The sequence below is a fragment of the Lepisma saccharinum genome, chromosome 3, assembly GCF_977018435.1.
Source record: "Lepisma saccharinum chromosome 3, izLepSacc3.1, whole genome shotgun sequence".
In the NCBI taxonomy this organism is placed as follows: domain Eukaryota; kingdom Metazoa; phylum Arthropoda; class Insecta; order Zygentoma; family Lepismatidae; genus Lepisma; species Lepisma saccharinum.
Window position 1 is genome coordinate 97,491,590 of NC_139231.1, and position 25,672 is coordinate 97,517,261.

Below are 25,672 nucleotides of genomic sequence, written 5' to 3' on the forward strand. Positions count from 1 at the left end.
GGAGGCCACATTGGAAACCGTGCTTCTCTAATTTTTGTTTGAGTTTTGTTTCAAGCCTACTTTTATGTACATATAGGCTAATCGCAGTTTGAAGTGGGATCCGAACCACTACGTGCCTCCACCGGGTATCGAACAAGATATATCTTGATTACAAGGTATTTTACCACTACTGCATCGGAGAGGCCATTGGACGATGGCTGTAAACTGACTTTACACAACGGAAGAACATTTAAAGATCGAAGAAATGATCTTAGATGAATAGAGAATAAAGTAGTGTAGTGGTTACAGTCGGCAGACCCTTGTTATCTTTTGCATCCACTCCTGCAGTTCATTGTTGGTGCTAGACTTTCAGTCAAGGATTTCGGTGGGCCACGTCTTCAAATGTATCTTGAGAGTCACATTGCTATTACGTTAATCAAACAACGATGTATTAACCAATAATAGGAAGTTTAAATACGGGAGTTGAAACAAATTATACAAATTTAAATGTTCCATTGAAAATGTGTTAAATTTTAGGCTCGATTTTGCTGTACATAATGATATGGAAGTAATTAAAATTGGAAACAAATTAACACAATATTTTGTTACTAGGACACATGGGAAAATCTTGCTGTCTGCAGGCTTCTATGATCCAGACGTTAGTAAAACAGAAACAGAAACTAGAGATCTTGCATTCGAATCCTGTACGATTTCCCATCATATTCATCAGTATACACTTTCATTTTAATTTAATCATAACATTTTCCAATTATATTCTGGCAGGGTTGGCAGCCCGATTTTGGGTGGGCCATGGTGCAATACCTTGGAGTATTCTTCTCAACACATCCTTGATCATGCTCTTTTCGGTTGCATGCATTCAGGAACAAATTAAAATCTTTGATGTTCTCTCATTTTAAATTTAAATGTTCCTCGTTCTCCGTTAGGTTTTCAAAGATTCTCTTTGCATTTCATATATATATATATATATATATATATATATATATATTTCTGTATATTTATATGTTTACATGTATGTGGGTGGTGTGTGTGTGTGTGTGTGAATGTGAAGATGTAGGTGGGTGGTGTGTGTTTGTGTGTGTGTGAATGTGAAGGTGTAGGTGCGACTCTATGATCAAACAGCAGTCTATACCTCGAAGAAGTATTATCCACATTCTAACCCCAGCCTCCATGGGACCAGAGGTCCCAGAGTCAAACCTTGCTCAAGACATGAGTATATCTTTCTTGTTTGTCTCATGATCAATGCTAGCCTCAACGTCACGATTAAAACAAGAAGTAGAAATTGACGTAATATCAAGAAATATAAAGATAAAATGACTTTGATGCAAGCCAAAGGCCTGACCACCACGTGTTACCACCACACTACAGAGTAAATATGGTGTGGAATCTTTCTTTGAGGTTCGATTGCTGTAACACGATATCCTTTGTTCGTATCTCGGGAATAATCTGAGGCTCTCTTTTTCCTTTCCTTTTTCCGCATCTTCCCTGGGACAGGACGTCCCTTCGCCCTTCAGAACTGCTCCATCGTGAACCAGACATCGGACTCCATCCACGTCGAATGCGTGGAGAGCTTCGACGGAGGTCTTCCCCAACATTTCGTCATGGAGGTCTTGGAGGTGCCGAGCCGACTGCTTCGATTCAACGTGTCGTCCAAAGCCCCGGTCTTCACCCTCCACGGGATGGAACCAGGGACGAGCTTCCAGGTGAACATGTACGCGGTCAATGCCAAGGGTAGGAGCGACCCTGTTGTGATCGACGGCATCACCTTCAAGGGGGTTGCGAAGTACACAGGTAGGTGAACTTCTTTTTTCATTTTCATGTTATTGAATGTTACTGGCGTCGTAGCGCTGTGTGGTAACCACTCCGCCACGGGGGCTGGCTTCCGGCGCTATATATTGCAGTGGTTCTGCCCAGGTTCAGCTTATCTAAGCAAGCATTAAAACAAACGTTTCTTCCATTTTTTCCCCTCATGTAATCCAGACACATGCTAGGAAAACACCTCATGCTTTCCACTTTAACCTCTTATCTTCACCTCGCGATTAACCTAATGGTACAAATTCAGACTTTAATTAAGTTTAACAGGAAAGATCGTTCTATGAAACCCGAAAGTTCCCTGTTAGAAGAGAATTGCTTTGAGGGAAGTCAGAAGCGTCCCTGCACCTCTCCGCGTTTGCACCGTGATCCAATTCCCTAATTCAATGATAAAACAGGTCGTCAATTGCCTGGATTGTGTTTCCTCCGGGTTTCAGGTTCCGCTGCGGGTTCCGAAGTAAATGAGATCGTTTTTCCTTTCGGATGACGTAACCAAAGCGACACGTCACGACGCTGCGGCATCTTGGTGAACCAGGAAAGTTTGTTTCTTTGCAAATGCACTGCGGAGCTTTTAACTGCAATCGCTACACCACAATCGCTTGTTTCTCTGAGTTAAGCACCGCTGTGTTTTCGTAGTTAACCTGATAAAAGATGATTTTTTTTTAAAAAATATACTGCGTTTGTACGTTGGGTGTGATGAAATTTAACGATACTGCAGTATGCGAAGGGTTCTTCCAGGGAATCGGATAATTCTTCATCTTAAAGTGCAGAAACAACTATATATGTCTTCGAAATGTTTTCAGTAAAAACATGTCACTTGTTATCAATTTCTGCTATTTTTCAAATGAGTCTAGATTGCAAACGAAACTCACAGGCATTATAGCACTTCACTTGGTTTACAATATGGTGGTATAGACTTAAAACATTTGTCTTTCGGTGTGAGGAACTTTGTAAAAGATCGATGTTTTCCATACTAGAGAGACCACGAATGTTCGAAACACAACAATTTTACTTAACGGATGCCTTTTCGCATATTGATGTACATATAGAATAATGTTAAGTGCTCTTCTGTTTCAAACATACTGGGTTGCTTGAGTTTGAGCTTTTCACTTTTATTCACAAAATAGGCATGCGCCGGACCTAACCGCCATGTGGCTACACCCGATATCGAACCCGGGACCCCTTGATTACAAGGCGGCGACGTTACCATTACGCCATCGTGGAGGCCCCTACTGGATTGTTATGAACTTGAATACTCACCCTGTATGTGTGGGTTAGTCAGGTCAACAATGGTTTCTTTTTTATTTCTGGGTTTGGTATTTGCAGAATATACGTGTATCGCCGTATGAGAAGCAGAGGGATATAATTCCAAAAATGTGATTTTCAGTTTTGTTTAAGAAAAACTCCATTTGGAGTCATAAAGATATAACTCCACTTCTAATCCTTAGTTGTAAGGTAGAATCACGTATATTCAATTTACTGACTCTTTTTAACAGACAGACATGCTCCTATAGGTTTTTTCAGTTCTTACGGCGGGCGCTCTAGGAGCTGGCAAGGAAAGTGGGGAGTGGGGAACTTTCTGGGGTTATGACCCTTAGGCGGGAAAATGCGCATTATGAAAATTCGTAATACCATGGCGGTCGAATTTGGATTCGTCCGTCCACAGAATTCTTGTCAGGTGATGGGGGTCTTCTCTGCTTTCTATTCAGATTTTTCCCCCAACCCGTGTGCCAGTTGACAACATTTGTATATTTTTGGAGAGCTTATGAAACGAGGAAGTTTTTTCCGTAATTTTTACGCTGTGTCACCATTTTTTTTAGTAATCCTCTTCGATTTAAACGATAATTTCCAAATTTCTTCATGACGTGTGCTCCAATGACTGCTTCGTTCTGTGAGTATGGAAATGTTGGACATGAATTTTTTCCCCAGTAGTCACTCATTCATCAGCTGTTAGCAACGTGTCGATTAAGTGTTCAGGGTGTAGTAGTTTTTTCACAATTAGTAGTTTCTTGGTCGCAAGTCGGAATATGTCACGAAAATCTACAAACTGCAATGACTCGAAACCCATTGATTTCCGACCCCCAGTCCATAGGGCCAAATTTGTTGCAAATGTGCTCTAGCATTACCCCTTTCCAGGAATAGGGCGAATTACCAATAACCCTGTATATATATGAATGAATGAAACAGAGTGAGAGAGAGAGAGAGAGAGAGAGAGAGAGATTGGGTAGAGAGAGAAAGAGAAAGAGTGCAGGTGTATTCCCACCACAAACCTCAGAATTCCAAAGAAACCATTGTTGACACGAGTGAAAGACGTGTGCTTTTGTTTCAGTAAAGGTATGTTCCCTAGAATAACAAGCTAACAATAAAGCGATAAATAACGTTCATTCACCCAGCTGTAAAACAATTGCAAATAACTTCACGGGTAGGAAGGGGGGAGATATGGGAAAAAGAGGCATACATCGCAAACTCTTTTATTTTCCTCATTCGCCAGTCATCCCGAATGCTAATTGGTACAAAACAGTTCGGCGAGCGCATCCAGCAAAAGGGTAATTACATTGAAAAATTGCACAAACCTGTCTATCTTTTGTTTCGTTTGAACGAAAACATTAAATGTTTTATAGCCCGTGAATGTGGAATGATACAGGAACACGAATACTCGGGAATGCTCGTGTGTGTGTGTGTGTTCGCTGAACGTTCGCTTTTAATTATGGAATATTCTGCTAGGTTACGTGTATTGGTTTTTGTCTGCTGTGGCGGTAAGCTACAGCTAATTACTGGCTTCCGCTCATGTACGCACAAATGCACGAGGCCCTGCTGGAAAACCTTTGTAATAGACAGACAGTTCAGCTTCGTTTACACAAGGCGAGAGACACAGCTAATGTCCATATGGGTAGAGATCATGCTGTTTGAAAAACTTCATTGTTGGTTCTGTGGTTCACTCTCTCTTTTTTTATCTTTCCATCCTCTTTCTCGTTTCCTGTGTCCTCTGTTTTCCTTCTCAATTTCCCCCTTTTCTATCATTCTCTCTCTATCTCTCTCACTTTTTCTCTCTCTACTTCTTCTGTGGTTCAGTGAGGTGGTAACCCAAGTTCTGCATTTGACTCCAGAGTGTGTCTAGTCATCAGCTCTATCTTGTCATCATTTATCATAGTAGCGATCAGCCAAAGGAAACCGAAGAACGCTGTTAAGTAAGAAAAAACAAATTCACAATGAGATCTCTCTCTTTCTATCTCTCTCTCGACCATCTATGGGATTTTCCATGGTTTTCACCATCACTCCAAGCAAATGCAGGGACGATACCGTCGTCGAAGGCCACGTAGCGTCCTTACTCTACTTCTTTGTACTTTTTTTCCAACTCGGTTAATTGGTTGATTGATTGATTTCATGTTTTAAGTCCACTTGATGCACAGTAAGGCTGATCGGGACTGGACCTACAGTTTAAGTTGGGATCCGAACCACTATGTGCCTCCACCGGGTTCGACCCATTGATTACAAGGCAATGACGCTACCACTGGGCCATCGGGGAGGCCCCCATCTCGGTTAACCCACCGATAGAAATAAGTGATGCTTATTAAACCAACAAGACAATACCTCGTCTCTCTCTTAAAAGTTAACCAAAGACTATGAGATTCTATACTTTCTGCACCTTCCTCCCATCCGTTACTAATTTTCTTAATCTTCCCGCCGTCGTTGCTGATGTATATTTCATAACCCCCCCTCCCCCCCACACACCCCAAAAGAGTCAGTGTGCGTTTCTGTCATGCAATCAGTGCCCAAAAGCAAGTACGTAAGATTAGATCTGTTGTAAGACCTGTGTTCTGTGCGGTCTAACGCGCAAGCTTTGAGCACAGGTTCGAGTCTCTTAGGGGAAGCGTAACAACTTTCCTTCTGAGATTTCTGACTGTGTATAGGACCGGTTGCCACCATCGTGATAAAATTGGAGAGCTACGAATGAGTAGCGTAACCCGGTCCTAGAAATCCTTCAACAACGACTGGGGGGATCGTCGTTCTAACCACATGTCATCCTGTGACTGGTTGGAGGTGGGAGTGAGGCCAGCAGTCAGTAGGTAAGCACTGGCCCTCAAGGTCTGTTACACCACGGGTTGTTATATTATTATTATTATTATTATTATTATTATTGTAAGTCTAATCCAAACCGCCATATACCTCCTTCTAGTATTGAACCAAGGACCCCTTAATTACAAAGCTAGGACATTACCACTACGCCGCCGGGGAGTTAATACCAGAGGCGTACTGGCCATTGGGGGAAGGGGGCTTTTGCGTATCTTTGCATAAAATGGACCTAAAACAATATTCAAAATACGCCTCTGGTATTAACCGACTGAGCTTTCTTTTCATTTAAACTTTTGGTTACCTCCAGATCTCTGCATGTCGCACACACACATCGTCTGGTGTGGGGGATATGAAAAAGGAGTACTTTTGAATATATTGCAGAACGAAATATTAATTTTATGCTACGACTAACGCTGAAATACGTAACCGCAAACTGGATAATGTCAGAAGAAGCAGATGGAAGGAAATGCATACACAAGGGAATCCGTATTATGTCGTATCTCTCTCTCTCTCTCTCTCTCTCTCTCTCTCTTTCTTTCTTTCTTTCTGCGGGCTCCTCTTCCCCAGAATTTCCCGTGCATCTGTACGGAATGAAAAAAAATGAGAAAAATTGTTACGTATATCCACGTGTTTCGCGATCCGTTCAAAGCATAGCTTTCGGGCCCTTCTTCTTTATGTTTTCAAGCAGAATGGCGCGTGTTTGATGTACCAAATAGCGGTATCTGACCGAGTTGTTTCATCTTTCTTCGCATGGAAGGAAAAGATAGGCAGTTTGCGTGGGAGCGGCGAAGAGGTAAGCAGAGTTGCCAACTGCTGATGTTTTTCTCACAATTTTGTTTTGTTGTGTTGGCATCTCTTACAGACATTTACAATCGCACTGAATACAAAAATTAATACCAGAGCATATTCAAGGGGTGTTAAAGGAGCAGAGTCCCGCTCTAGAAATGATCGTGAATGTGTGGAGCCTATACCTCTACATACCTCTATATGCATACATGGCATGCTGCAATGACCAGGAGAAAGTTTCACCTTGATTCGTAATATATATCCGATTCACGTTCTTTGATAGACGCGTAATAATCCCTGTTGAATTAAGGGAAAACCCATATTTCTATTTGCCCTATTTTGCGTAGTTTTTCTCCATTTTAGGCTAATTCCGACGATGAGAATTATTATTGATATTCGAAAAAATCATGAAATGACTCTCACAATATAACGCCCACGTGACGACTCGAACTATATAAAGAGGCAATGAGTCGACCACTGAACGCACTTGATCAGCGAGTCGGTACTAAACGTGACTCTTTGAAAAAAATGTATGTTGCAGTTAGCTACAATTTTTTAATCTCCTTCTCAGTACCAAGTCTCATCTTTCCAGCACTGATAGTTCATGATTTACAGAATTCACTCTAATGGATATGACCGCCGCATATGCGTTTCTCATGTGTAAAAGGGAAATATAATATTTTTTGAAACACGCAATTAGAATGAAAATTGTCTTTGAAGAAGAAATATTTACGGAGTTACAGGCGTGAGAACTTACTGGGAGTGAATTATAATATGGATTTATTTATTTCTTCACAGTATTGATTAGAAAATTACGAATGTTAAACACAAAAGTCATTGATATTAAGAAAATTATAACATTAGGATGTGAATTGCGAACTTACTGTGAGACTCTTTAACAATGAGCAAGCCTTATTCTCACAACGGTGGAAGAGCAAGACATTTTCCACGGAGTATGACAACACCGTCGAAGTGAATATCATCCTCACATACGAACGGATAGAACAAGGATGGGGACAGGGTTTTTGATGTATGTGGAGTATGGCGCATTCCGCAGCAAAAAGATCTCATTCTCACAACAAAATGGTTAAAATGAGTTTTTACCTGGAAGTATGCTCAGACCTTCCAAGTGATATCATTCTGATAAAAAATGGACTGGACAAGGTTTGGAACATGGATTTTTCTATGGAGTGTGGTGAATTATTAGCAGTTCGATACCCGGTGGATGCATATAGTGGTTCGGATCCCACTTTAAACTGTAGGCCCAGTCCCGATTAGCCTTACTGTGCGTAAAGTGGACTTAAAACACCAAATCAATGAACAATGAATTATTAGCAAATGAATCTCATTCTCCCAACAAAATGATGTCGATAAATCATATGGAGAGCGAATATTTTCCATATAGTAACATCAGAAAACTCTAAGGAGTGGATCATATTCTCACAACTAAGCGGTTTAAACCAGAGTGAGAAGCGGAGGTACTGAGAAAAGTATGACAGAACCCTCTAAGTTAGTACCATTCTCAGAGACACACACATCGGAAGGTTTCATCATTCTCAAGAACAAGATAGAGATTCTCCACGAAGTGAGAGTAAGACACATCGGAGGGCTTCATCTTTCTTCAACTTATACCTTGATTGATTGAGTTGGTGCTTTAAGTGCACTTTATGCACAGTAAGGCTAATCGGGAATGGACCTTCAGTTTTAAAGTGGGATCCGAACCACTTGTGCCTTCACCGGGTATCGATCCCGGGACCCCTTGATTACAAGACGGTGACGCTACCACTCCCAACCTTTGTTTTATAATTCATTGTAAATGGTTCGTCTTGATAATATTCATCTTATTTTTTTAGTCAATCTTCGCTGTATTAATTGTTACATGTATTGACAGACGGTGCATGACTTTATACATTACCTGGCAACCTTGGTACATTATCGAGCAGAAAAGGGGAGAAAATTTTGCAATATGCAGGTGGCAACACTGCGGATGGATGGTTAAGAGGCCTAAGCCACCCGCAGCTGAAACTTGGAATTCCGATGTCGTTTCAGGAATCGATCACGTGTCTGAAGGATGACCTCTGGGGACTACTGCGTATCGGAGAATGCTTCTGGACGGCGGCCACTACGGCAAAGGAACAAAATCTCTTTACAGAGTTTACAGATCTTTTCGCAAAATGTCCTATGTAAATCCTTTATCATGCTCAGGCTGAATGCCCAATGAGGTGTGGCGGCGCTGGGGTGAGAGGAACAGCGTTTGCATGTCGCCGAGGCAATCGGTTAACCTGAAAACGGTTGCGTATCGACATATTTACAATATTATATTGAGTGGCGGGGCAGCCAGCGTTATTGAATTGTAATACGTGGGAAGAATGGATAAACTTTCATTGTAGAAAACGTTTTCTCTCTTGCTGATCAGAGTGAATCAGGGGAAATATATTCCTCTTCTTTTATGGACGTCAGTGCAAACTGGTGTATTGTAAATGTTCATATAATGTAAACATATCATACAAAGATTGCCGCATGAAAGTTTTCCTTGAACAATAAATAATTACAGAGTTACAGACGTGAGAACTTACTGTTAGTGAATTATGATATATATATATATTTCTTCAATATTGATCACAGTATTAGGCTTCCCCGATGGCGCAGTGGTAGCGTCATCGCCTTGTAATCAAGGGGTCCCGGGTTCGATACCCGGTGGAGGCACATATTGATTCGGATCGCACTTTAAACTGAAGGTCCAGTCCCAATTAGCCTTACTGTGCATAAAGTGGACTTAAAACACAAACTTAATCACAATCAATCAATTGATCACAGTATTGATTATAAAAGTATTAAAAATGTTACGTGAGAAGGGCCGTTGATTGTAACAAATTTATGGTATTAGGATGTGAACTCCGAACTTACTGTAAGACTCTTAACAATGAATCTTAATCGTTCTACAAAGTACATCAAATCATAATTCATACTCACTTAAAAGAGACAGAAAAGCGATAAAATAATTAACATAAAACGGAAAATACAGGTTTGCATATGCACTATAGTGGACTCTGAGCCCTAGACAATGTGATTATGCATTGACCTCAAGCAGTACGACAGGAATATATGACCTCCATAAGGATGTAACGTTCAGAGTGAGTCTTAAAATTGACAAGAAACGTATTGCCTCTGAATTTATAGTAAATTGCAGAATCTAACAGCACCAATACATACAGACTCATGGGACGAGTCGAATGTTGTTATTTGGAAAGGATGTGGTGTCCCTGTAAGGGGGTAGGGGAAGGGGGTATTCATGGAAGGTGAGGGCAAAGGGGTTGAGTGACATCTCTTCAATTTCAAACACCCTTGGTACAAAACCACTTTGAGCACTGCTTTTCAAATTAGCACCCCAAGACTTTACAGGCTTATAATTTCAAGACGGAGAACAAGTGTTAAAAATCATAAACGTCATCACATGAAAACCTAGAAGACGACTCGAATGATGAATCTCCAGGTATCCCCTCAAGACACCTCTATTGGGGACATCGCAAATTAGCCAACAACAACCTAGGCATGGACGATTAAACGGTGGCCGAACGCTTTGAGTAAAATACGATCCCGCCATTGAAAACTGGGTTCGATTGTCGGCTTGGACATGGATGACTTGTTGTGATTGTCCTTTCATCTATTTCATCGTTGTGATTAGCTGAAAGAGGCCAGAAAGCGACGTAAAAATCAAACGGGACAAAAAAAATAGGACAATATTAATTCACAGCTCACATGCAGCAGTCCTACAATGAAAGGATGGTCACATTGGATAGGCAATTATATGAGAATAAGCCTCTAGGGACGAATTAAAAATAACGCTCCCAAGCTTGACTCGATCATAAACGCTCCGAGGCAGAATTTCCAGCGGAATCCTTCCCCGCCAATTAACAACCGCTACTCATGATTTTAGTTGCATCTCATAATTTATTCACAACCTCAATAATAATTCAGTCAGACTGTTTTGAACCGGTGGTTGGACACTTTGGCTAAGGCCTCCACGACTGGATGCGCAGTCCAAGAGAGACTGCAGAGAGGTATATTAGCGAAAATATCCTCACCACTCTCTGAAGTTCCATACTCTCTCTCTCTTTCTCGCTTTGCCTCGAGCTTCTGTGGACCCTGGCCCTAATCCCACAATTAAGCACGATTTGAGTGGTTGCCGCGCAAAAGGGAAGTCCCCCTGTGGAAGGGGATTATGCTCGTTGTACGCTATCGCAGACGCCAGAAGAAACGGTGTAGGAATATGCAGATGGTCAGCTCGGATGCTGAAGGCTCAAGTTAATGTATATTCCGGTTAGAGTGTACTGATAGACGCATCCGCTAAGTGGGCCTTATCTTTACCGGAGTCCACCCGGAAGACTGATTACAGTGACTAGCTTTATGGTCATGCAGCAAAAATTGGAAGTCACGGATGTAATTTTTAAGGTTGCAATATCTGAGGCTGTTTTCCCTGAGCATCTTGTTAACGAGTCGCGCAGCCCCAAGCGTCCAATCACCGCACATTGGTAAAGTTGAAGTCCTGATTCGAACGTCAGTTCGGTATCTTTGACACAGCTTGAGAGGAAGCCGACCAGTTTGGAGCCAGCACCTGTTTTTCTGAAAAGCGCTGTTGTCACCTTTTACCTCCATTGCTTATATATCCATTCATTCACTGCGACTTTATACTCCCAAGGTCTCCACATTTTATAAAAATAGCACAATACAATAACACAACCCAGCAAAGATAAAGCAACCTGCAACATGCAATCAATCGCAACGATAAGCGATCCTACCTGCCGGATTGCTACACACTACACCCTACACTACACCATCGGGAGGCGTGTGGACAAGTTTACCCATGCTGCTAACTCATTTTTTTTGTCGGAAAACATGAAACTCTTATACACTCAGAGCTTTCTGGGTGTAGGGCACCAAATACAAAAGGTAAGGCTCAGAAATCATAAAAATAAGTATATAAATTGAATAGAATGTTTTAATGATTAAGGTACGGCACGAGATTAAAAAGACAGAAACTATTACAAAGCATAGTGTGACTAAACAATAAATTACCTTACAAATTATCCATTTAACATTACTGTATATAAGATGGCCCGAAGTTCACGTTCTGTACATTTTCGTTAAATTACAAATATTACCAAACTCTAAATTAATACTCTGAAGTTAAATTACGAAGAGGCCAACAGAGGCCTTAGGTTACAATTTACCTGATTAAATTGTTACACTGCTCGCTGCTTATATACACTCGGATCAGCGCCGTTGCGGCACCGCGACGAACTACCAACGTTCTGCACAACCCTATGGTACTAGTCAACTAGGGTCCTATTACCACAAAGTGTACACCAATGATCGACCCTACATTCAAACTCAATATGGATTGCAAGCCAATAAGGTTCATTATATCCAGCGAAACTTATTACAAGGGAACCTTAAGAAAACGTATATTCTGGCCATAAAGCTAAGAACACCTACGATAACTAAAGACAAATACCTTTAAGCACATTCACTTAACCCATCAATTAAATAGTTATAAAAACACCACAAGGATCAGTTTGTGTTATTACATAATGAGCATGTGACCCTAACGACCAAAACCAAATTTTAACTTAGCACGTTACAAACCGCAATCTCACGTTAAAAGATCTCTGAAGAAAGTGAATTGGCAACATCTCATTTACTCCACGTGATGTTGACAAAACCTGTCAGTTCCTAAAATGGACGCTATTGGTGGGAAAGGTTTGAAGGGATATACTGGGCTCCACGCGGACTTGACAGATGGTTGTTGTTTACTCCTGTAACAGAGTAAAATTATTTTTCTGAACTTCTTTGAAGTAAATGGCGTTCAAATCAACACTTCAACTATATCAGTAAGTTGCTGACGGTATCTCAGCATAGCTCCTACCCCGTGGTATCTTATTCACATTCTACGCTGACTGCGCGCTAGGATTTGTGCAATGTCACTAATTTTACCATAAAAATTTTACTGGAATTTCGTTTCCTATCTACTAAATTGGACCTCCCAACAGGGTTGTGGTTAAAGTGCAATCACAAGATCTCTGGTTCGATATTCTGTTAGAGATAGAGTTGTGCGGATTCCACATTGAACTGTAGATTCGATTATTATCAGCCTTTTTTCAGCATAATGCGGACTTAAGAAACTTTGCTAAACCTTTACCACTTAATATTGATTTAATATTGTAAGTTAGAAGTTATCCCAATTTATTTCCTTCATTTATTGATTGATAGTTTTACTGCTGAATTGTAAAAATATCCTATTTTGTCAACAAATAAATTGAGCCAGTAACATTTACATTAAACATTCTCTATCCTGGAAATATTTTTTGGTTGTGCTTGTTTCCACTTAATAAGGAAATCATAACATTCATGGTTGGTTTTCCTCCAGTCATGGGCAATCATAATACGCACCGCCCACAGCTTGTTATGATTTCATTTGCTGAATCATAAACATTAAAAGGCCCTAGTGGTGTTTACAATGTGACGACAACAGGGACGACCCTATGTTACAGTTTCAAATTCGATATTCTCTTGTATATCTTTGAGGATTTCATTTGTTGAACTAGGTTTCGCTCATTCGGGCTGTAACAATTTATGTTTGTTTATAGAACACTTCCAGTGTGGGTATTAAATGTTATGGCTTTGGCACTAACGTTAACGTACTGTTGAGCTGACATGTTAGCAAAATAATTAATCGCTCTCAAAATTATGCCGAGGGCACACAGAGGAGAACGCAGTTTATGTGCGCTATGTCCGCTATGTGAAGCATTTTTTTAAAAAAATGAATTTAAGCAATAACGTGTTTTCTGAAACTCAACGCTGCATAACGTTTGTTGAGTTGTTAATTGAAGAAATGAGAAGGTATCCATGCGTGGTGAATCAAAATTATTTATATTCACTCGAAGATAGTCTCTAAATTTGACTTCGTCTACAAGTTAACGATGAAATTAAGAAATTTACCAAATTGGGTTATTTTAAAATTCACGTCGTGTGCTCAATTTATTTTACGTTTATACAACGAAACAAACAAACTACAAATCATTGTCAGAATCGTCACTATTGTACCAGGTCCGCTAACAGTACTGACCAGTTTCGTGCAAACATACTTTATTGAATGGCCGCCTGGTGTTGCGAACACAGCGACAGTAGGTGTTTTAAAGCAGCCAATAAACACTTTCTAAATCGACGTTGTATTATTGTACTTCAATTTTTCTAAAGATTATACACACACACACACACACACACACACACACACACATACAAATATATATACATCGTTTCGTGTAGTCTTATTACAGAGATAAATTGAAGCAAACGATCCAACAATGATTTCAAAATTAATTGTTTACTGTCTGCTGTAAAAAAACTGATTATGTTGTACTTTAATTGTTATCAACAACATTGTTGGCTGTTATATTTTGTACTTACATTTAAGTTCATTCTTAGCTCTAAGGCTCGAATGGACCTTTGGCCGACGACAGCGAATCCAAAAAGCTCTATAACATCCCAAAATCGGAAAAATTACATATACTTAGAATTCCTTCTAGAGCATTCACTTGAATCTTTTTGTGGTTTGCTTTCACTGTTGTCTAGATATTCTCAATAAATTCGTGGCTACGTAATCCTATTAAACTATGAGAATATTCAGATAGTAGTGAAAGCAAACCACAGGATAATTCACGTGAATGCCCTACAAGGAATTCCAAACAGATGATTTTTTTCTTCAGATTTTGGAATATCATGGCGGTTTTCCGAGAGGAGAGGAAAATTTGAAAACAACTGCCATGGTATAGATCAAAGGTCCAGCTGAGTCTTAAGTGCGCTAATTAAATGTTAGCCGCTAAAGAAACAACAAAAACTATTGTATAAAATGTTATTTATAATTTGTAAGGTTATTTCCGACAATGCAAACAATGGGTGTTAAAATTGCAATGTACAATTTGCCTCGTTGAAAGTACTGCCTTGCATTTAACTATATAGAGCGACAGTATTATATTGTCATTCTGTTTCTTTTCAGGGAACAACTCGCCCATGCCAATGAACCCGGTACTCACAGGTTTAATAGCTACAGCGGTGGCATTGCTAGTCATCGTTTTCGTCGTGGTGGTAGCCCTGTACAAGAGGCACCGGAGGGGGCGAAGCATACCCAAACAGGAGCCTGCCAATGAGAATCCTCCAATCATACCGCTCAATGCAACGACGGCAGTGGATCACCTCAGTGACGAAACGGATCCGGATGTTATTCCCAACAAACATGGTGAGTCCTTCAAGTTGTCTGTGGTTAGAATTGGAAAGTACCTGGCAACAGGATGGATTTTCTTATCTTCAGTTACTAAATTCATTCAGTGTCAATAATATTTGTCATATTTGTAATCGGTAAGGCCGTCGCCTCGTAATCGAGGGATCCCGGGGTGTAAATGGCCCTTTCTGAAGAAACCAACAATGTGAACCTATCGTCCACGCAGAACATCTTAAACTAATGAGGCATGGTGTCTGGACTCAGCCAGTACGCTTGTGTTGCGTATTGTCCCTGCGTGTTTGCGATGTCCTTTTACCAAAATCATCTTATCGTATTTCCATCCTCATCTTTGTGATTAGCCAAAAGTGGCAGAAGAGGGAAATCTAAATTTAAGAAACAAACAAATCAAGGAATTTCAGGTTCGATTCCCGGTGGAGGAACATTTTGACGTTGCTAATCTTCCTGCATAAATAGTTACGCATATCCCTCGACGCAAGTGGCACAACCTAAATCCGGAATTCCTTGCATCGGCGCAGGTAGCACGAAAGATCAGCTCCTTGCAAATAACTCTGCGCAAGTCACACGAACGAGAAGATTGGCTCAAATAACGGGGCGCAAGATGCACGAAAAACAAACCGGTCTGCGCATATATAGCACGAAAACCAACCGATTCATGTCCCACGAAAAAACCTGTCGGCGCAAAGAAAAAAAAACAGCCGATGCAAGTTGCTTGAAAAAACGGGTTGGCGCAAATAACATAGCGCAAGTGGTACGAAAAACCTGACGGCGCAGCACGATAAACCGAAAAAAACTGGGCGCAAGTGACATGAAATAACCGGTCGGCGTGTCACGGAAATACCTGCTGGAGCAAGTCGCATGAAACAACCGATTGGTGTAAATAACTCGGCGGAAATGGCAGAAATATATATATATATGTATACAGGGGGTCCACAAAAATGTACTCACTGATTGATAGTCCATATCTTCTGACAAAATTGACTTGTGGGTACAATTTTTGACACTGAGAGAGAGTTATGTTAGATGTTCAAAATGACCACCAGCAACTTCTAAACAACTCCGATGGCACCGAACTGCAGACCATACTATGGCCGTCAGTGTATCTGGCGTAATGGTAGCACATGATGCTATTATTTTTTCATGTAGCTCGTTGAGTGTAGTTGGTTTTGTCGATACGTGTCATCCTTGATGGTCCCCCACAGGTAGAAGTCCAGTGGTGTCAAATCAGGGAACCGAGATGGGTACTCAATAGCACCGCGTCGACTTATCCACCATCCGGGGAGAGTGTCATCCAGGTATGACCTGACATCGCGATGGTAGTGAGGCAGGGCTCCATCTTGCTGCAGGTAAAACATTTCATCGCCAAACATGGTTCGGATGGCAGGCAAAATTCTTGACTGAAGTATTTCAAGATACACCTCACCGGTTACGGTACCTTCGAAGAAGAAGGGACCAATCAAACCACGCGATGACAAACCACACCACACGTTAAGCCACGGTAGATTCCCTGCCTTCACCACATACATGTGAGGATCGATGGGAGACCAGTAGACACAATTGTGGAGGTTCACAGTACCGTTAAGTTTGAATTGCGCCTCGTCAGACCACACAACTGTCCCTGCAAATTCCCCATCCTCGCGAACCATGTGCTCAAACCATTCTCAGTATTCGACCCTACTATCCGGATCGTCCTCGTTGATCGCGTGTAGCAGTCTTGGAATGTACACTTTCCACTGTGCAACCTTCAGAATGCGTCTCACGCTAGACCGGCTGGCAAATTGCCAGCGCCACTTACCCGCGACAAACTAAACAGTTACACTACACGTCCACATGAGATTAGTACGTGTAAGTCTGTTTGTTTCGAAATCATTGCATTACAAACTGTGAATACATTTTTTTGGACCCCTCTGTGCACACACACACACACACACACACACCCATACACACACACCCACACACACACACACACACAGACACACAGGGTATCTCATAAGTAATAGCGCACACTGACACATGTGAAAGTACACGATAACAGAAGCAATAAAGCCTCAGTAAACATGGGTCCGCAAAGTATCCGTTTTCGAGATAATTGCGAATGTGTGGTTACAAGCCCCCACTGATTTCATTGTTTGTAAACGTCGTCCTAGTTAGTAAAATGCTAATAATGTGTGCGAATGTGTGGTTACAAGCCGTCTCTGATTGCATTTTGTAAACACCGAGTGCTTTACTCCTTGCGCGTTCCGAAGTTTGCTCTTCGTTTACGCAACAGAACATTTCCGAGAGGTGGCGTTGAAATCAAACAGGATGGATACAATCAGTACAGATAATTGTACATGCTTGACCGGGGGTGTTCGAAGGCATTTTACCAACTAGGACGGCGTTTACAAACAATGAAGTCAGTGGCGGCTTGTAATCAATCACACATTCGCGATAATCTCGAAAACGACTCGTTTGCAGACCCATGTTTACTGACTTTACTGACTTTTTGCTTCTATTATCGTGTACTTTCACATATGTCAGTTTGCGCTATTACATTTGAGATAACCTTTGGCACGAAAAAACCGGCTATCGCAAGTCGCACGAAAAAAACTGGTTGGGGCAAATAACTTTGTGCAAGTGGCATGAAAGAAAACCGTCGGCGCAAGTGGCACGAAAAAAGACAAGCCATGCAAGTTGCTTGAAAAGACGGGTTGGGGCAAGTAACATGATGCAAGTGGCACGGAAAACCTGTCGGCGCAAATGGTATTTAAAACTGGTCGGCACAAGTTCCACGAAAAAACCCGTCCCCGCATCTCGCATTGTACAGTACCTAGGTCTCGCAATTACTCCTGTGGTTATGTGTAAGCATAGGAGTAGACTCGACATAATTTCTGGTGGTGTAGGGAGTAGAGGAGTAAATCTGATATGATAGTAGTCGGAAGAAATGCTCAAGCGGACCTAGAGGGTCATGAAGATTAGTGCTTGAAGATAATGAAGTTAACGCCCTCAACGTTAGCCCAGTTTTTACACAGCGGTTCCCCCTGCTTGAACTCCAGGCGAAAAAAAAACACCCTCGGACCCAGAACGGGGGTGCGAAACGACTAGGGTGGACTGCAGGCCGTTAACGTTGTAAGCGAATGGCGGGTATAAAGTGCGTCTACGAAATTAACGATGACATTTATTGTTATTTTTACGTCTTTGCCCCACATACGAGGAACCTGCTCCCTGCTCCCCCAACCAATCTCTCTCTCTCGTTCACCTCTGCCTCCTGTTTTTTGGTCGTCTCATTTCATGCTTTAAGAACGAGACAACTCATCTTGTAGATGCAACAGCGCGTAACCCTTCGCACTCAAGTTATGACATCCCTCCAAGTTTTTTTCGCAGAAAGTTTTGCAGGCATGTTGTAGACGTGAGCTAGCATTCCTGAAATTCTAGAGGCTCTTTGGTTCTCCTCTGTCTCTCTGTGTTTAGGTGGAAGCGTCGAGGCGTGTAGGTGTAGGGTACAATGAGGGTGCGGGCTTCCACAAAGAATGTTCCGTAGCGCGGGAAATTTTCCCGCCAGAAACTTTCGTCCATGCGTGGTTCTTGCTGGAATTAGAGAGGGTTTTATTTGCCCCCCACCGTGTAATTCTGACGATTGTGGTTTGTACCATGATGCAACCAGACGGTGTTTGACCTCAGCCTATCCCTCAGAAGAAAAATAGTAATGTCTTACTGTACGTCCGTTTTATAGACGTGCTTGCATTGTGTTTGTGTTTTTCGTAATTTACGTTGCCTTCTACCTATGTGAGAATGAATGATGATGATTTGAAATTTATGCATACGCACAAAGAACCACCGCTGCACAGCCGGGACTCGTACCTGGAACGTTCGGTGGCAATATCGTTAGTAGTAACACAACATCTTCTGAGGCAGCTATACTACAAACAGTGCATGCCAATCAGTTTATAAAGTGAGTTCCAGACCATCTAATTGTTCACTCGCCGCAAATCGAACCCAGAACCCGCTGATTTGTAGCCCAATGATAATCAGAAGAAACGCTGATATTGGCTTGAAGCTAAGATCGATTAAACGATTAAAATTAAACTTATTTGTAGTTTAAAACAGTATATTGCTGTAAATGTTTGTTTGTTTGATTGGCGTAGTTTATTTGTAACTTTAAGATAACCACGACTTAAGGAAAGGTAGAAGAAAGATAAAGAAAGAAAACATCAATGAACTCTATCGACTGTACCATCCCAGCATTCCTCGTAGCTTTCTTTAAACCTAGAATAAATTAAAGTAATTTCTAGACAGAATTAAACATAACGTATAGCTTTCTTTAAAACTAGGGTAAATAAAAGTAATCATTATAATTAAACACAATGTCCAGCATTTTTTTCCTCCCTGGAAAAAAAGAAAGTCTAATCCATTTCCCTTAATGAAAACAGCTCTGGGGAACAAAACAAGAGATTTTTTTTTCGCGAGAGATTGTAGTGCAATCACTTTCTCCCGTGAAGGATAAATAAGTACCTGTTGCTATGACGGATGGAGTGTTTTCTTTCTTCGCCTTGCCCTCAGGAAAACGGGTTTTTATTTTTCTATATCTCTCTTCAGTATTGCCTGTATCTTTCTGATCTTCACCAACGTTTCAGAGCAATTTAATTGTAATCTCTTTTCATAACGAAACCTCATGGTGTGTGTCTCAGTTTTAATATCTCATAATTTTTCTGTTTATCTTACCAATTTTTGGTTAGCAAATGATCATGCCAGCCAAAAAGATAAAGTTTGTTCAGAGTCCACTGTACTCTCATACAGGCTAAATGAAATTGGACCTACAGTTCAAAATTGGATCCGAACCACTCCAACCTAGAAGTACACTGAATTACAACTACGCTCCTGGGGCACCACGTTGAAAGATAGCAGGCACACGTACAGTGGTGGAAAAAAGTTATTCCCCATAAGACTTTAATGGCAGTAAATAATGCCGGAAGGGTAGGCAACACACATTGCACCATTAGGTGATCGGGTGATTCTGTCTGTCTCAAGAGCAACTCGCCTTTCATGCAAAAGGCAACAGGCACAGGAAATGTAGGAAAGTCACGTGACTTGTCGGGTGGAATGTTGTTCGTCAGAAAATCGCCTTTTCTCAAGACAGGTCGCAGAACCGACAAGAGCTACACGTTATATCTCCGAAAATGTTTCCCCTAAAAACGTTGAACGAGACGCTAAAACAATTCTTGCCTTAATTACTGTATGTGCCGCAGTAGCACAGTCGTTAGGGCGTTTTATTACCATGCTAGAGATCTGGTTTCGATCCCCGACGGGGAATAATCGGGATTTTGTCCACCTGTTCAAGCTGCTTCGGTGCCCACCCAGAGTCGTATAAAGTGGGTACCTGGAGGAAATTCTGGGGAAGGGGGGGTAAGGCGGCCAGGAGCGTGGTGCTGATCACATCATTCCCACCTTCGGCCTGATGAAGAAAGCGTGGAGCCCCAACTCCACTAACTCCACACCCCCTATACGCCTTCATGGCTTGGTGCAAAGCACAAGGTAGGACTTTGCTTATTAATTTACTATACATCCCGATTTTGTCGGAACAAAACTTCCCAATCTCTACGTGGGCTTTCTTCCAAGTTCCGTAGGGATGTGAATAGGCTCCAATATTTCTTGACACAATTCATACATGTTATATTTCCTTATAAGAACAACAGCCGATATATTTTGTGTGCGTGTGTGTAGGCGGGGGGGTTATAATCCAAACATGTGAGGTGATCCTTTTCCCACTACTCACTCCATTCTCAGAAATAAATATCAATTCCACCCACTGAATATGCAGCACTTTCTACATCTTAGCATACAAATATCTACATAGTAGCAAAGTAATGTGTGGAAAGAGAAAAATTAACGATTTGTAACGGCACTCTGGAAATTTTTTAGTTTATTTTTTTCAATTTGAACTGACATTCATAACATTCATTAACAATCCCAATATTGACAAAAGAATAGCTTAGTCGTTCTGCTACTTTCAATTCTTCATTATCGTAGTCACCGTAACTCTCTCTCTCTCTCTCTCATCCTTCCCGATGGCGCTGTAGTAGAGGAGTCGCCTTCTAATCAAGGAGTCCCCGGTTCGATACCCGGTGGAGACACAGTGGTTAGGATCCCACTTTAAACTGTAGATGCAGTCTCGATTAGCCTCTGGGTGCATAAAGTGGACTTAAAATACCAAATGAAAATAAAAATCAAATTCACCGTAACTCTAAGCCAGAGGATCCATTTTTGAAACCTGTTGAGGCTTAGATGTAGCATTGCATTCGTATCATTACCCATCATCTTCATCGTCGCGATTATCGCAAGAGGTAAAAATGCGACACAAAATAACCCAAACAGAAGCTTGGAATCAATCTGAATATTGGTTACGTTGGATACGTGGTAGAATTGTTTTAAATATCACTTCCTGTGATGTAATAGGGTTTTTGATTAGAGACCATTTGTATAATACATATCGTTGTTGCGAACAATAAGTAGTTTCATGTTCACCACACTCTTCGTTGTTTAGAAATCGTAAGGAAGAAGGATCTCTAAATTTCCGCTTTCACATGACAATGAAACTTTAAAATAAGTTCAGTGTAGGTCACAAAAGAGATTTACATATTGTTATGATATCTTTTAAACACCACGAAATCTAATTCCAATAGAATACGATACTACTCCTTACGTTCCTGTAAATGTTCACCATTAGTCTGGCGAAAAAAAGTAACGAAGATTTCCGTGTTTCCTTGAGGAAAGATAAGGCAAGGCGTCTGCTTGTAGGAAGCAAGCACTAACTGCTTCGATCAGTGACCTTCACTGCCAGAGTGACTCACAGCTGGCCTTCCCTCGTTCTAGTGTGCGTATAAAACAGGTATTTTATTTCGTTCGTTCCAATCCACAGTTATATCAAGCTAACATTCTAATATTTTCGTAAAATATGTAGTAAACAAGTTGTATACATTATGGTCTTCCAGTGTGTTGTTGCCTCCTGCTATTTACACGCGGGAGATGGGGGTGTTGTAAACATTTCTGAACTCAAAGGTCGAGCACGAAGAAAAAGTTGTGTAAGCATTGGAGGCAATAACAAGGTAATATAAGTTGAAGGAAATGCTGGAATGAATTATATCAGAAATTGAGTAAAAACTGTTCTCATCACGCATAGGGCTATCAGATCGCTCTTCAGCGGAGAGTAAGACAAATTGTCTCAAAATGTTGGACACGAACGTATTTACTAGGACATCTTAGCATATAACAAGAGTATGACATCTTCAGCTCAAAAATTAATGTTGAAGTGAACGGTTGAGTTCAAAATTCCTCAACTGCTAATTAATAGCACGGCTGTATGTGATTTCAACTTGTGTATGTAAGACAGAACGTTTTTCGTCGATGTGGGGCCAGGAAGAGAAAACAATCCATGAATTCGGGAAGGAAAAAAAACACAATTTCGTAAACAAAGTCTGGAAGTTCTTGTTTATTAATATGTAAAAAAACTACTATACACTGGGAAAAAAACAGAATTGTGTGCCTTATTTCTCCAATAAGGAGAATAATTACTTGTTACTTCGAACAAATTACCGACACTCATATCGATAAAACTTCACAAAGTAAGCATTTTTATACATATATCCGGACTTTTCCGGATCTAGAAAATCGTGAAGTAATTTCTGAGCTTTTCCGAACATCCAGTAGCAACCATGCACACTCTTTGATTTAAGCATACTTCTCCAAGGAACCACGTTATCTTAGATTCCCCTCAGTTTTTCTGTTTCTCCATCTAATTTGAAGTTACGAGATGCCCAAAATACGTATAAGGCATTTGAGATTACTTTCAAATTCCTTCCGGAGGCCAGACACAACTATAAAATGTAGGACACGTCCGGAAATAAGAATGATTCTTATAAGTCTTTTTATTTTCTTATTTAGCGTCGTTTTTCTTTCACCTCTTGCTAATCGCGACGACGAGGATGAGTGATATGATGAAATTGATGAAGGGGCACTCACAAAGAACACCCATACGTACGACGGGATTCGAACCCAGGACATCAGACATCGTAGCGCACTGTGCTAACCACTGTCACGGGCGGAATTCTTATAGCCCTAATCGTTCCTCAAGCATTTTTCCTATCTTTAACTACACACGAAACATAAAGAACAATCTAAATAAACAGGTGCCAGTTCACACTCTAACCGTAAAAAAAACATATGCACGTGAAAATGCAAAATAATATTTATTTTTAGGTAGTTGTGATTTATTATTGTATATTAAAGAAATATATTAGTGATAAAATTACAGAAGTAGAGGAACATCTCCAATGAAAAACTCATGTCTTATGGATATTTGTATTTCTTGCCGAACAAGGTTCCGAGTTCGAGTTCCGACCAAAATGGGTTCATTGTGTATGTTCATTCTTGTCTTTAATGTAATCATAAATCGTCGTCATGAATAATTTAACTTCAGAGGAAGAAAACTGAGGTAATTACTAATAAAAACAATAACAAAACAAATTTGATCTTAAAGCCCTGGCTTTGCGCTACATCTTCCATCACGGGGATCATATGCGTGCGCCCAGGGGGCCAGGGGGAGGGCAAATGCCTCCCTAATCATGGACGTCTGCAGATTTTTTCCACGAAGAGACAAGCAAGGTATTTTTCCATGGGCATATTACCCCGATAATAGTGCTGCATTATCGCATTCCTGCATCCTCATTATAATAATTAATGTAAATTATTATGACTGAAATCAAATTATACATGTGAAAACGTACTTTTTGGTTGACATTCGTTTTCTAAGGGGAAGATGTGGCAATCCTTGCCTCCCTTTCAGACATCTATGCCCCTATATTATTATATTTTCACCTAGAAATTTAGGATAGATGAATCCTATCGCCGTTATTAAACTATATTATACTCTTAAAGAAAATTAAGTATTTTCAAGCCGATGAAAGTTCAAAGCAATTACGGGGGAAGGGGGTGCAGTGGCGAAACCACAGCCCCCCACAACCTTGAACGGAAATCAATTTTAGGGGCAAACATGGAAGTAAAGGAAAGCAAGAGTAGCAGAATCTAAGAGTAGCAGGACAAAAGGATACTCAAGATGGATTTTGTTTTCACGTCTTTCTTGCATTATTTCTTCCAGACTGCCAAAAGCACCTGCGGGGGGGGGGGGGGGGAAGGACAGAGCTGCAATTGCCCCCTTGATTTCAAATTTTATACAAATATAAATACCTTTTGTAAAATGTTCTTGCTCGCTTCGCTCGCAATGTCTGCTTTTCTTGCAGTCTAGTCAAGTTCAGAGCCGTAGCTAGGGGTCGACGGGAGTTAACCCTGGACGCCAAACGATCTAAATGAAAAAAATTGTAAAAAGAGAATAATATGGCGCTCCATGAATTTTTCCCCCATATTAAATCGACATTGTTTTCATTTTGCAAAAATTTGGATCTGAAAATTTATTGGTCGCTTCGCTCGCAATTTGTTTTCTGTAATGCATTTTATATTACCGAGGAGAGAAGTACTGCTGCTAAAAGGTTTTCTCTTAAGTGCATGAACAATTGTTTGGAGGAAAAGGAACGCGCAAATTTGAGAGACAATTTATATGATTTTTACTGTTGGTATATAAGTATATACTATGTGTGTGTGTGTGTGTGTGTGTGTGTGTGTGTGTTGTATATATATATGTATGTATTTATATGTGTGTGTGGGGCGGGGGGAGGAGTGTATATATAAACACACCCATCAATGCAATAAAATTTAAACAAGTGAGATGAAATTACGTTATTATTTTCCGGCCTGAACTATCATTAAGGCTATCCCCCCTAATCAGACGGTCTGCGCACGCCTATGACGGGGACTGACACTTTACGTAGGTGTTGACACGCTTCGTACAATTTGATGATATCGCGATTACGTAATGGATGTGCAGCCACTTAACTGAACCCTCCAAAATTCACATTTTATTACTAAATTCTAAATTAGCATAATATCATATACTTTACCTATTCATACCTTTGGTGCACTTTGTGGATTGTGCATTAATCAACATCAGGTTAATCGCGGCAGGCAAAGTGGAGGGAAAATGACAATGAAACACAACGAGGCCCTTGGTTCCCAATTAATGAAACTTTGTCTACATGCAACTGAGTCGCTGCGTGAAATCGCTGAAAATGTCATTTATTAATTTATTAATTTTGCTTATTTTATATTGCTTTTCTAGCACTTGGCGTCAACAAAGGCGATGAGGATGATTAATGAAGTTATGAAATGGATGATAGGACATGATGATCCATGTCTTACACAAAATTCTAAGTTGGGACTAATGAATATCGATTCGTCTTATCATTTGTCAAGTAGTTACTTTTAACTCCAATCTTTTTCAAGGACTTCTGGGTTGACAGCATGTGTGTTGCGCGATGATGATTCGACGAAAACCACCATTTCAGTGAACTTTCTTGACAATGAATCTAATATCAATAAAGAGAACATTTTCTTACGAATAGCTGTTGTTAAGAAACCAATTCCTGAAACTTTTTCTGGTAGTCTCACGGCACACAGTTGTCGTTTGTTATGGCTGGGCCTGGGGGTATGACTCACCCTCCTGTCAATACTCAATCATTCCCGAGAATCCAGGTCCGCCAGGCAAACCCAAGCGACAATTTTGTTATTTGGGTTGCATAGACAACAGGCTTTATGATGTTACGATTTCGTAGGTCTCGTGGC

General features: G+C 40.7%; 1 protein-coding gene across 4 annotated transcripts in view; it reads left to right on the top strand.

The window, feature by feature from the left end:
• Positions 1 to 25,672, top strand: part of side-IV (sidestep IV transmembrane protein) — a 562,494-nt gene that overhangs the window by 531,685 nt on the left and 5,137 nt on the right. For all 4 annotated transcript variants that reach the window (XM_083119011.1, XM_083119014.1, XM_083119012.1 and 1 more), the window contains 2 exons: positions 1,492 to 1,788; positions 14,726 to 14,965. In XM_083119011.1, the coding sequence (XP_082975137.1) occupies positions 1,492 to 1,788; positions 14,726 to 14,965 (537 nt within the window). The remainder of the gene's footprint in view (positions 1 to 1,491; positions 1,789 to 14,725; positions 14,966 to 25,672) is intronic.